Genomic DNA, 14,919 nt, shown 5'->3' on the forward strand with positions numbered 1-14,919 from the left:
ACAATGCTAAATGTGATACACTTAAAAAATTATGGAAAAACTTATGACTGGAGATAATGAACGCTGATCTATACAATCCTGGTATACAATGTACTGAACAGTGCAAAATAAAATCCTGAATGAATCTAGGGGTATGGAAATGAATTATGTAAATAGGCTCTGGGTTTAAATCCTGGTCAGGCTTGGTATTTTTCATACTCTACAAAAATTTACCTCTCATTAATTATAACTGTATAAGTGTAACCACAGGTTTACGGCGTAAACCTATTGCTTCCTTGAAAATAAATAATAGCGACCATGATAAGGAAACTTTTACTGACAGTAAAATACCCATGATTAATGACAGGAAAACAAGAAGTAGAACAAATGAAACTAATGCTTATAATAAACACCAATGCTTCGACAAACCAATGGATCACCACCAGTTAATGTAACAATGAGATTGTCAAATAACATACGTAGGCCAAGCCCATATTATGATTACAAAACATTTGAGAGATATTCCAGCTACTTCCCATACATTCAACCCTTTAATAAAGGGATCTATCTCATTTCTTTTATAAGAACTAATTTTTTGATGTGAACTCCATTTCTAAATCCCTTTGGATGCTTAATTTATGCCAATTATATATTAAGCAATTTTAATTTAATACAATGATTGCATACAGAAAAAAGTAATATATATATATATATAAATATTGAAATAAATTCTAATTTAATAATGTAATTCTAATACTTTTAAATTAATAATTGTCAATCCTACACTTTTGTTAAGTTTAATTAATAATTTATCAAATATAATTCATTATTTCATTAGTAAAAAGTCAGTAAGCAAATTCATCCATAGATGTTGAAAAATAGGTTTTCAATGAATAAAAATGTTCTTTTTTATTTTTGTCTATTCTAGAATTTTTGATGGCCAGGGTTTTACTGTATTTACTTAGAATGAGGAATGAGAGTCTAAAAATCACCATAAAAGTGCGTAAATACTACATGAAGTATAAATAACAGTAAAACATAGATTAATTACAATATACAGGTCAATCCATCTGAAGTGTTCCTAACAAACATAAGCTGGTTGCTTGGCCAATTAAAAAAAAAAGAAACTTACCCACTTATTTCCTATATGTTTCAGGACCTAAAAACTATTTTTTTTAAATCTTTTATTTAAGCAGTTTATCTTTGGTGGTGGCCATTTTTGTTACGGTGTACACACCTATTTTTGTAATTGTAAGAGTTTACAGAAAAAATCATAACTAATAAACTATTGGTCGTGGAAGTATAAAACAAACAGCAATTTTATCATATTCTCTCAAAGTTAAAGACTGGTCCAGTGGTTTATTTACCTACTTCTCTTCTTTCTATAAGAAAATTACCAATAAAGTTGAACATGAAAAACTGTGAAATTTCAATTTTGGTAATTTTTTTCAAGAGGCAGGGATGGCATACACAGTTTAAACTAATTTTTATATATAGGTATATGTTAGTAGTTTTATCATAAATAATATTAATGATGATATACTTACCCTTAAATGTTTATGATATTTTGAAAACTATTTGTTTTTTTTTAATTCAAATTTTGGCAACTCTGATGGGGGCTGGTGATAAAAATCTCAAATTTGCACAACTTGCAGAGTTTTTGTAGATGTTTATGGTAAATAAAAAAATTTCTTGTGTATTGTACTATTAAAAAAATTATAACCTCTCAAAAATCATGAAAAACCTGTTAAAAGTAACAAACCTGTAAAAGTAAAGGGGGTTTCTTGTCGTATTTGCACTTTACATTTTTTATATTTAGCCCCTATGTTGTTGAAGTTGATGTTTTCAACATTTTTAAAATAGGTTTTTTAAATTATTAATGGTAGGACGTAATTTAATGATAACTTAACCATACCAGTAACTTAATACAATTTTAATTCAAAAATTCTTGTAAAGCTTACACCAAAACTGAGATTTCAATGTGTAGCCTACATCTTTTTTCAAAGAAATTCATTTTTATTTTTATATTGGTTTATTTTTGTAAACACTATCGAAGAAAAAATAAATTGTAGCAAAATTTTAATTATTCTTCAATGAAATAGTTCTTGTAGCAAGGAAAGTTTATTATTTAGTGTGGTTAACAACAGTTTTGATATCTCTTCTAATAACTCTCCTGAAATTGTGTGAGAAAGACCCATCACTGTAGTTAGTTCAAATGATGTCAACTTTCTCAGAACTTTGCAGATCGGTACCCACACTTTGTCTTGTTGAGACTTTTGAAATGATATACATGGTCCAGCTGGATGAAAAAAATAAACCTGCACATTTGTCATTTTTGAGGGTAATATCTACCACTTCTATCCACTACAGATTGTCATACATACAAGCAATAGAGTATTTTCTTCAACTGAAAGCAGTACAATACTTGACACAGGATGGTATTCACAGTCCTCGGGAGTCTGAAGTAAAGTAACATCTTACAATGCTTTCTGACATGGGAACATACTTGTGGTAGCTTCTACTACCAACAACTTTTTCACAGCAGTCAAAATGTTTTTTTAGAGTTTCTGAAATCTTAGCTATTCATCTGATTTAATAAAAAAATACTTGATGTTTTTCAGCTTGTGATTACAAAATGAATACATTTCATCAAAGTTTAGTATCAGACTGTTTAATGGCCTTTGCAGGCTTGCCTTTGCCACCTCTTGTTTTGTTGTTCCTCCTACACCATCAAAGGCATTTTTCCAATGGATGATCCAAAGAAGTGCCATTCAGCTTCAAGGTTGAAGTTTTTTTGTGACTGCACAAAATAGCAAAATTCTTTCTATTTTTATACTGACTTGAACCACCATCCATAAAATAGATGAGCTTTTAATGTTCTGATGTACTTCCTTGATATGTGGTCTGTTAAAAGTTTTTGAAAGCAATAAAATGTTGCTGTGTCATGCTTCAAGTGATTACTTAAAATACAGATACTTCTATGTTGTAATATATCATTTTCCTTGAAATAGAACACAAAAGGGTGAACTGAGCTTGGCTGTTGACCCAATGGATGCTTGGTATCTCAACTTGAACAAGAAATGAAAAGTTTTCTGCAAAGTCTGCCAACACCCAACATTCTTCTTCACCTAATTCTGATTTTTTTCTTCTTGAAAAACTGAGCTTGAGATTTTTACATGAAATGGTGAGTTTCAGCTTTTACAATTTTTCCACTGATTCAAAAAACTCATCTTTGGTCTGAAGAACAGTAATCATCTTTGCCCTATCAGCTGTTAACCACTGTTTGTACATTATTGCATCTGGTAACACATAATCATACTCTTTGAAAAAGTTGAGAATGTCAAATACTGCCTGCTTACCTGGACATTTAGTGCACACATTCATCATACAGCTGTAGTTATCCTTGTCACAAACAAAGATATCTACCAAGTCCTTGATCACCATTAAGTCTGGGGACCATCAATCACTGTATGAAACCTGGATGCACCAGGCAGGATATACCATTTTGGATGGATTTCGCAGAACTTTGATCTTCCAATTTTTTCCTCAGAGTTTTCACTTTTAAAGGAGACATACAATTAATTCATTTTTTATCAGAACAAGGCGCTTTTGATTATGCACTTTGACATATCAACACCGCATACTAACACAATCCTTTTTACAAGGACACACCCTGCTACTATTGTCACCTTCATAAAATAACACTATTTTTTTTAATTGTGTCGTTACTAATTCCTGTTTTATGTCTTTTACCTAACTCTGGTAGAATACCTTGCTCATTAACTAATTCTCTAAATTTAAATTTGGAAAAATGTGTTCTTTAAGAGCTTGCTTTAGAGCAAGCTCTTAATAGTGTTATTTGTCATAAGTTATTTTATGAATTCTCAAAGGTTCACAACAGAACTATCCAAACAGGTTATTGAATTTTGACAAAAACCTTTTTTCATGATATTTACAAACACTAGTGACATTTGAATTAACACATAAAAAAATAAGTTGTTAGTTTTCATCACTAAATTCACAAATTTTAATGAGTTTTTTGGCACTGTTCCATACACTGTTTAATGACACTCTTCATTCACATAAATTGCTATGGAACATTGTTCTTCCATTGTTTTATCTAAAATTACTTGAAAATAATGTAAAAATTTAACTGATTTTAAAATTCGCAAATATAATATTATTAAGTAAAACTTATTTATTTAAACAATTCCAAACATAGGATGAAATTTGAGACACTCCATAAAGATGTGAACAAGTCACTGACTAATGTCAGACTGACCAGTCTGTAACTGCAAAGCTAAATGATGCAACAAGCATGAAGGAGCATGTTGCAACAGGAATTTTCCTGATGACTGGAAATGACTTCAAGCGCCTGTTTTAACATGAATACTGCAGATGAATGGTTCAAACAAGTCTATTTCAACTATAATAATAAGTATAAAAATATTAAAGTGCCAAGAAGACAAGACAACCCCTTGGGTCACTTAGTTAGCGCGAGTCAAAATGGTGTTGTTTTTAACAGGTTTTTCATGATTTTGAGAGGTTATAACTTTTCTGTTAGTACAATATACAAGAAACTTTTTTATTTGCCATAAACATTTACAAAAACACTGTAAGATGTACAAATTTGAGACTTTTATCACCAGCCCCGTCAGAGTTATTTGAAGCCAAAATTTGCATTTTTTTTAAAAATTAGATTTCAAAATTCATAAATATTTAAGGAACATTTCATTTATTTTTAAGAAAAATAATTCAAACTGTGTACACCATCCCTGCCTCTTGGAAAAAAATTACCAAAAATGAAATTTCATTGTTTTTTATGTTAAACTTTAGTGGTAATTTTCTCATAGAAAGAAGAGAGATGGGTAAATAAACCAATGGACAAATATTTTGCATTGAGAGAATATGAATAAATTGCTTTTTCTTTCATCCTTCCACGACCAATAGTTGTTCAGTTATGATTTTTTCCTTAACCCTTACAATCCCAAAAATAGGGGTGCGCACCATAACAAAAATGGCCACCACAGGTAAACTGCTTAATAAAAAATTTAAAAAAGTAGTTCAAAAAGGTAGTTTAAGGTCCTGAGACATGTAGGAAACAAGTGGGTGTTTTATTTTTTTTTGAATTGGTCAAACAACCACCCTTGGGTCACTTGAAATGGACTGACCCATTAATAAACAGTTAGCTTAATTTAACTCACTGAACCAGCTTGAATAAAACAAGAATTTAATATTATTAAATATTAGACAACTAATTTTAAAATTAAGAGATAAACCTTTTTTTAAGACAACTACCAGTGGAAAGAGTGCTACAAAATGCTCCATAAATAATGAGCTAATAATTAATTTAAAAATACCTTTGGAAGAAAAAAGTTCTATTAATTTGAAGAAAATTTCCGTAACTTGTGAATCAATTATTAATTAATAATCTTAATTTTTTAATATCACTTGTCAACAATGATTTTGTAAATATGAGTGAATAACTGGTTCTTATAGTATTTTTCATACTGATTTCAAATATGACTTCTATCAGGCACAGTAATTAAAATGAACAAGAATGTGGCTCATTCTAACTATTTTCATCTTATTATAAACATATCATCCGCTCATTAGTTATGTCATAATTCTGTCATTATTTACTTATAAACTGTCATGCAGAATAGAGAAATATTTTTAACTATCATTCATATTCGCAGGTATATGTTGTTCAGTAAAGTGAGTATGTTTATTAAATTAGTGTGTTTATAAAGTGTTTCTTTTTAAACAATATTAGTTATTGTAATGTATTAACAATACCTTGCAGTTGCATTAATCATCCAAACAATTTCTGCTACATCTGTGGTGAGGTAATGAAGTCTCAGAAAAGAAATATAACTCCACTGATAAAAGAGTCATATGAACTGTATTTTGTATGTAAATTAGGTAATCAGGGCAAATCTTGGGCTCCTCATATTTGCTGTGCTTGGGTAATATATTGTTGAACTGGTTGGCTAAATTGATCTCGTCACATGCCATTTGCAATTCCATTGGTTTGGAGAGATCCACACCACAGACAGTTATTTTTGTGTAATAAGATATCTGCTAACGATATAACAGCTAAAACTAGACATACTGTTAAAAATCCTGATATTCCCTCTGCTGTGTGGCCAGTACCACATAGCCAAGAGCTTCCAATTCCAGTACCACCAGAAACATGGAACTTAGATGAAGATGAAAATGTCAAATCCTGTGCTGACTTATCAGGCGATAAAGAAAGAGATCCTAACTTTTTAGAAAATAGATATATTGAACCCCATTTAATTAATCAGTCAGCATTACATCATCTGGTTTGTGATCTAAATTCTATTTAGGTTTGTATAGGTCTGTGTCTACCTACTGCAAATTACAGCAGAAAAAAAAAAAAAAAAATAGATTTTAGACGAGTACAAAATGTATGTAATGTATTGTCAAATTATGTTCACCATACATTTTTTGTTTCGAAAGAAATTTCAATTACAAAAAACTGAGCTCAATAGAAAAAAAATCTATTAACATATATGAGCTGAGCTGAGCTGAGCTGAGCTATACTTAATTGTATGTTTGGCTCAGTGGAGAAGGGAAGGGGAAGAAAAAAGAACAACATATGAAATCAGAATAAAAAATACTATAATAATCAGCCATTCACACTCATCTAACAAAAAAAAATTAAATTTTGCTGACCAGTGTAATTAATTAAACAATAAAAACATTAAAATACAAAACTATAAAAATATAATCATATGACTTTAGTTACAGCTTAAACTCAAGAAGGTTAAATAAACTAGTGATTTAAAAATAATTTAATCTTCAAAATGGTGTCATAACCATTTGAACATCTGGAAAACCTAACAAAACAGAAAAGTAAGACCAAAATGTCAGTGGTCATAAAAACTCAATAAACTGATTTCTGTTTGGTTTGTTTAACTTCATACCGATAATATTGCCTGGTAATAAGTGATGAATTACATTTCTAACTGGGTATGTGAATAAAATAAAACGTTTGGAGATGTACAAACCAAATAAAATTAATCAAAAGGTACAGCACTGTATTAAACTCAACGCATAATGTGCAGCAGCATCCTCTGGAATAATCTTTCCATATTTTTTTGAGAACGATATTAGAAATGCTTTTACCATCACATCAGAGCAGTATGATTACATGATTGAAGAATTTTGTCTCCTCATTTTACAAAATCGTAAAATCAATCCAGACATGTGGTTTCAATAAGAAATGGGTGACCAGTCCCACAGCTAGACAATCAATGAATACAGTTAAATATCTGTTTCTAGACCATGTGGATATGATGATATTCCTTGGCTTTAGCAATTCATTCCCTAAGAAATATTGAAGAATTCACAGAAATATTTGACAAAAAGTTAACGCAATTATTGTCTAACTATTCTTGGCATAATAGGTATAAGGTTTGAAAAAAAATTTAATGGATTTGATGCTAATATAACAAAATGATCACTAATAAAGTGATTCAATACTTTAAAAATTTTCGTTTAAAGAGGGATGGAACAAAGATTAAAAATTTGTTTAAGATCATCTCTTTCTTTTCTAAAATACATTTTCTCTCAAAATTAATTTAAGTAATAAATTAAATTAGTTTGTCAATACTTAATTTTTCTCTCAAGACCTGTTTTTAAATTATTTTGACAGGAATTTTAAATTATGCATAATAAATGAAAAGAAAACACATAAATAAAAATGATATATTCCAAATTCTACATTAAATAACAGGTAAAGATATATTATTTTTCTTTAACAATGACATTGATTGACAGCAATTACAAGATGACAGGTCGTACTATGAAGTCAAGGTTAGTTCTTATTACTTCTAGTTATAATTAATTCCATGATAATACCAGAAAATAAACTAGGTAACCATGAAAATTCCTTAACTTACTATATTTAAAATTTATAGCATTATAAAATAAATTATTAAATTATGTAAAATTTGAAATACATAAGTTTTTAAGTTTATTTTTTAAATACTCCAAAATACAACCTCTAAAAACCAATAGTTATAAATCTGTCAAAAAAATGAAAACTGTTATATTTCCAAAACACCTTCCCTAACTATAAAAAAACTATAAAACTATAAAAAAATAGTTTCTTTACAACTAAAAAACGCAAACCACTAAATTTCAAAACAAAATTTTTCTATTTGAAAACTGATATATATATTACACATTTCAGTTTCATAAATCAATTAAATGAAACCAATACTGTTTTAATAATAATATATATATATATTAACTGCAGTTCAGAGGTTAGATGATAAGAATAACTGATGTTAATGATTTATTAGATTTCAATGAACAGGGACAATATAGTATAAATTAAAGATAACTTTAACAAGCAACCAATTATAGCCAATGGACCAGTAAAATTTATTGCTTGTAGTAAGTACTTAACCTTTTCAGGACAACATACAGTAAATCCTAGTTCATGCTCAGACTAGGTTATTTCATTAAAGTTACTCATCTTTATGTAGTCATGCTCTGTATGATTAATCACTTCCCAATCTCAAGAAATAAATATTATTTTAATTCATTTAAATTTAAAACTATTTTTTTCTGTAAACAAATTTTAAAACAATTTTTATTATAAACATTAAAAAAATTAAGCCTACTTTTAAACAAAACTAAGGACTCATCAATTACTACATTTTAAAAAGGATAAAACACATGAAATTTTTTTTTTCAATTTATCTAATAATTCTTGAATTTTGAAAAGATGGAGGCTGAGTAGTTGTTTTTATTATTGGCAAAATGAAGCATACTAAAAATGTTCAAATATCTGACTCTTCCCATCATTTCAGAAAATACTGGGGAATGTAATAGCCTGTCTGCTGACCAGTACTCTATAGAACTTTCTTATTTCTTGGCATAAGCATGGTCAAACACAAAAATGTATGCAGTTCATCTACGTCAGTTGGTTTCCAATGCTGTAAATTTAAATGAGAAGATCGATTTTTTCAGAGGCTTGGATATAATATGTGCTTGTTTCATTCACTATATGTTCAATATTTTAGAATGATGGTAACATGATTTTATTTTCTCTATTTCCAGCTGTTAGCTGCAACTTATCGATAGTGCAAATAGTTCATTTTAAAACCAATAAAGTGCAGTACATGTTGGTGAAAGAATTATATTAGTCTCGTTAACACAATGGTAGTACTAAAATGGTAAAATTCTGAAACGAGTTTACATGACTGTATTCTGTGAGGACTGTTTACTGCAGTTGTGTAAGCACGATGCCAGTCCCAAAAAGGTTAAAATGTATAATATTAATAGATTTTAATTCACCTACATTAAATAAAAAATTATAGTGCAAAGTTACTAGCCATATAGAAGAGAGCAAAATAATTTTCTTGTTTTGATTTAATTGGAAAAGGATCTTTTAACAATTTTAAATTTAAATTTAAATTTTAATGTACAATTTGCAATGTATAATTTTAATTTTAATGTGTAATTTGCAATGGGAGATTTGAAAAATTATAGAGCAACTGATGATGCGAGGTACTCGCGAAAGGGCTTTTGCTTAGATTATGGAATAAAGTAAGTATCATCCTATTCTATTTTATTTTATTAATTCTGTACTTGGGTTGTTTGGATTAATATAAAATAATATATATATATATATATATATTTTCTGCTTTTTTTTTTTAATAACTTAATTTTTATTATTAGAATAGTAAATAATTAAATCATATTTCACACTGTAATCTTTAGCTATGGAAGAGCCTGATGTGCATAGATGTAGTTTACCCTCTTTTCCAAGAACAAATGGTATAATTTTCTGGGTACAATATTTGTTTAACTATATTTGACTAAAGAATGCTTTGTACGTAGTTAAATATCTAGTCTAGCAGTTCATCTTCTCTATATTGTTCATATTACAGTATAATTGTAATAAAAGAAGAGTTACACTGTATTGCTAAACAAGAGTTTAACAATTCCTAAAAGGTTTGTAAAAAAAAAACTTTAAGGAAAACATATTACAACTATCCTGATAAAAAGACCAAATTAATCCTTAAAGTATACTATTCTTAATCTTAATTCCCTCAAGACTATATCTTAATTAATAATTGGTAACAACAAACTTTTAAGAATTTCTTAGTTTGAGAACTTAGGTTTTTAATCAAAATGTTTAATTAATGCACTATATTTAAGATGTATAAACAGTAAAATAAAAATAAAAATACTAAAATGTTACCTGTGTGTTGGCTGCTAATTGATCACGTAATTCAGACAACCCATCAGCACCTTTAAGACTAATTCCATCTTGTGAAACTAACAACTGAGTTGCATGAAGGTAATGTTTACGTGCCATAAAATTATTTAACTGGGATGGAACTTCTTGCAGCTGATTTCTGAATATAATACATAAAATTATGAAATCACTGACAAAGTACAATTTTACCTTTTTATAATCAAAAATTGGGTAAAAGTAATTAAAAAAATTACAATTTTTGTTATGTAAAAGATTATTTTTTTCTTTTTTTACTCCAAATATTTCTGTTAGTCCTCCCTGCTATTAGTCAACACCTTGGTGTTGGCCAAATGTTTTAACAATCAAAAACAGATATAATCTAATTTGTTCAGTTTAGCTCAGAAACTAACATCATTCCAAATACAATACAAAGTGGAAATGATTAAATAATAAAATAAAATTATAGCATACCTTTCATAAATAAAATCTTTCTATTTAGTCCTGACAGTATGATATGGTTGTTCATTTTTTTTTAACATAATTACTTTATTTATCTCTTTTATTAATTAGTTTCAACTAAACAAAAATCCTTGTATTAAAAAAAAAAAATCCTGCCACATGAAACAGATAAGAACAAAAAAAAGTGTGTACTAGAGATAAATATTTTAAAAGTTACATACCGAATAAAAAAATAACAGTAACCATCAAATATGACAGAAAAAAATAGAGTACAAAGAATCAGAAAAGATGTAAAACTAATGGAATATTATCATTTCTGTCCACTGATTAAATGAATGAAATACCAAACCATGCTGTTGAAAACAATTGTAGCATTACTGTGGGAAAAGAAAATATAAAGCAGACTAAATGTACAGATGATCAAGTAGTAACTGCATAAATTAAAGAGTAATTATAAATGTTGATGAATATAATTCATGAGAAAGAAGATAAGTTTGGAATGAAAATAAAATGAAAAGGGAAAAATTATAGAAATAAAACAGATTAAATTTAGAAATAAAGTGTAATAGGAAAAGTTTTAAGTACGAAGTAAGTATTACCACAATATATAATAGACGTAGAAAAATTTTTTTTTTAAATAGTAGAAGGAAGATTGGTATTCTGGAATATAGTAGATATCAAAAAAACAAAAATCTCAATATGAGTAAGAAAATTATTATATGATCTAGAAATATGGCTTTGAGAAAAAAGGAAAAAGATTATTTAGAATATTCTGAGATAAAATGGGATAAAAGGAATAAAATGGAAGATAAAGTAACTAGTCCAGAAATGTCGAAGAAAGAACCATATTAGAGGGGATAAAGAAAATAAAAAGAACTGAAAAGAAATTTACTTGGCACAGGAAACTATTTACAAAAAGAAATAATAGAAAAAATAAAATTAAAAAGAAACAGAGGAAGAAATAGGAAATTTATTAACTGATTTTAATAAAGAAGGAAATAATCAGCTGAAACCTATCTTTAGATAGATTCACCATTGATAACGATAACAAGCACACAAACAGCATATCCACTTGAATGCATGTGTACACGTGTGCAAGTATACACATACACAAACGCAAGTGTTAAGTATAAAGAACAATCATAGTATTAACCCCGGTTAATATTAACATATAGTATCATAGTATTAACAAATAATGTGAGTATGTTGCCAAAATGAACTACTGTATTCTGATACACTTCTTTTACTTTTGGCTTTTTTTCAAGTCACCCCTAGGTAAGCATCTAGCAACTGTAAGCATTATGATAAACCCTGAAAGGTATTTTAATTTCTTTAATTACTCTGAAAGACTATGCAACTCTATCCATAGAATTGCATAAACAAATGTAAAAATGTAAAAGTTATAAAAGAAAAATTGTTTTTCTTTTACTTTTACAGCTTCTTTACCACTATTTTTGCCTTGTCCTCTTTCACCTAAAATCTGTTGTCTTGTACAATACCTTAATTCACTTGTTTGATTAAGTCAGTCTGTTGAATATTAATTTCAATATTTTTTTTTTCAAAAAAACATTTACAATAAGGGATACTGATATGAAAGAGACTTTAAAAAACAAAAACCAAAAAATTAAAGAACTAATTTTTATGTAACAATGAGAGTGGTAACAGAACAAGAACAATCAAAGATCTGAGGCAAAATAAATAATGCGACAAGATCAAGAACACAGACTTAAGTAAACAAACACACTTTATAATTAAAATATAAATTAGCAGTAATTAATTATTTATAAAAGAAAATGATCTATTTGTTTTACATACATTTCTTCTAATAACTGCAATGTATGTTTATGTTCTATGCCCTCAACCCATAACTTCTTTAATTCATCTCTTCTGCAACTCAACAGTTTCTTACATTCATGTAAATTTTCTTTGACAACTCTTATCTTTTCTCTTGATCTATTTACTAATGATGAAACTTTACTGAATGTCTGTAAAATGGAAACTAATAAGTACATGTAAATAACCATAAGATATTTCTGCCATTGCTGGCTAAAATTTGAAAACATAATTTATATAAAACCTAATCATAAAATAATAATTTCAGCCTTATCATTACTAACCGACAAAATGAACTAAATTTTAACACAAGTTACTTACAGATAAGAAAACTAATAAGGTTAAGAAACATAAAATAAATAAAGCTTAACTAAAAGCGGGTTATGGTGAGCAAAATTGAAATTTGTACACCTTGGCATAAATGGCAGTTTAACGAAATACAAGGAAGGAAAAATGTTAACACTTCATGAATGTCCTTTTAGTTTTAGTCATACACATTTAAACAGTATTTCATTTCTACATTATTACTAATGATCGACAAATAACAAAAAAATCTGCTGACATGTTAAATTTAAAAAAGCTTTATCACGTCATCTGTAAGTCTTCAATCAAGAATATTTTTATAATACTACATTCAGGAATCTTTTTTTTCCTGTTTAGCCTCCGGTAACTACCTTTCAGAAAATACTATGAGTGTAAATGAAATGTAGTCTTGTACAGTCTCAGTTCGACCATTCGTGAAATGTGTGGTAAATTGAAACCCAACCACCAAAGAACACTAGTATCCACGGTCTAGTATTCAAATCCAAGTAAAAATAACTGACTTTACTAAGATTTGAACGCTGAAACTCTCGACTTCTAAATCAGCTGATTTGGGAAGATGCATTCACCACTAGACCAACCCAGTGGGTTACATTCAGGAATCTGGTTGTACTGGAACTTAGTGAGGAAATCTTTTAAAATAAAATAGTAATACACCTAAAAAAATGAAGTACCAGGTACATCAAAACCTACTTAGAAATCAGAAAATTATATGAACAAAATGACAAAGAAAGTAATTAATTACAACCAAAAATCTTTATAATATATATGAGTAAAAGAAAAAATCAAGCTTAAACTAAAACGAAACTAGAGTTATACATTACAGAATGTGACTGATTTTAAAATGCTTAATGTTAAAAATACTAATGAATACATTAGCTAATGATAAACAGACATTGTAATAAATTTCACTATCTGAAAAACCACTATTTATTATCATAAATCATGCTAACAGAATGTAAATTAATCATCCTTTGATCATTTTAAATCAAATATTTTAAACAACACTACTTTGTAACAATTTCTTTCTATTAAATATTATTAATAAACAAACTCATTTTTTCTTTAGGACATTACTGTACTTTTTCTGCATGACAGGAAGTGGTTTCAAAAAATTATTATTTATCAGACAATTGATCAAAATATACTGCTATGAAAAATCTTTTTCATCATAAAAAAAGGTGGAAGTTGTAACTGGATGTTAACCAATAGTTGTCAGAATGAATATAAATATGAATAAATATGCAAATATAAATTACACATATCAAATCATAAATTAAATTATATATAAATCTTCAACTCCGTATTCCCATGCATATGCTTTGAGATTATGTGCTGAATAATTCATAAAAAAAATATAATATTTTTTTTTTAAAAAGAAGCTCAAATCAAGAATAGAAGTTTTGAGTTAATTACAAGTCTTAAACCGACTTACACCTTAAGCCTTTTACCAGTCAATATGTACATGATGAATTACTGTGATGAATTCTCTTTTACATTATAAAATTTATTGAATTTATTATTAATCCAGGAAGTATCTGTTTTGGATTTAACTTTTTCTATATGATCACTATTTTTTGCTTTAATGCCTCCGGAATATCATCAGAAATGATTATTTTGTTATGCACCAGTTGAAAAAGTTGTGCTTAAAAGTTTTTAGTATGTTTAGCAAGTACGTTTAAAAAACTCCCTAGGCTGTCCTAATTAACTGATTTAATTTTTCAAAATGCAACTGAAGTTTGAGTGCTCTTTTATATGTCATTAGATTTTCAATAATCTACGACTTTATTTCAGGCTCTACACAATTTGGAAAAATCACTTTTTTTTAAAAATCTGCATTGGAAAATTATTGTGCAAAAACTGTCAAACCAATTTTGTTGAAATCTGGCATACTGTTTTATCATATCAAAAAGTTCTTTGAGGCTAAATCTGAAAGTCCTAAGTATAATATAAGTACTCGAAAAGAATTCCCAAAAAATCTTGTATTTTTTTCATTTTTTTGGCAGTTATTGCTATTTTTACATCAATAATAACACATTTTTCGACTTGCAACCAATGATATAATGTGTAGAATTTCATAAAAA

At 28.0% G+C, this 14,919-nt stretch overlaps 1 protein-coding gene across 1 annotated transcript in view; it reads right to left on the reverse strand.

The window, feature by feature from the left end:
* The window catches only part of Sec8 (exocyst complex component secretory 8), an 83,296-nt gene that overhangs the window by 62,770 nt on the left and 5,607 nt on the right, over positions 1 to 14,919 (reverse strand). The window contains exons 3-4 of the mRNA XM_075365751.1: positions 12,497 to 12,666; positions 10,226 to 10,382 (exon numbers count right to left, since the gene is read on the reverse strand). Of these exons, the coding sequence (XP_075221866.1) occupies positions 10,226 to 10,382; positions 12,497 to 12,666 (327 nt within the window). The remainder of the gene's footprint in view (positions 1 to 10,225; positions 10,383 to 12,496; positions 12,667 to 14,919) is intronic.

The sequence above is a fragment of the Lycorma delicatula genome, chromosome 5 (genome assembly GCF_047948215.1).
Source record: "Lycorma delicatula isolate Av1 chromosome 5, ASM4794821v1, whole genome shotgun sequence".
NCBI classification, from domain to species: Eukaryota; Metazoa; Arthropoda; class Insecta; order Hemiptera; family Fulgoridae; genus Lycorma; species Lycorma delicatula.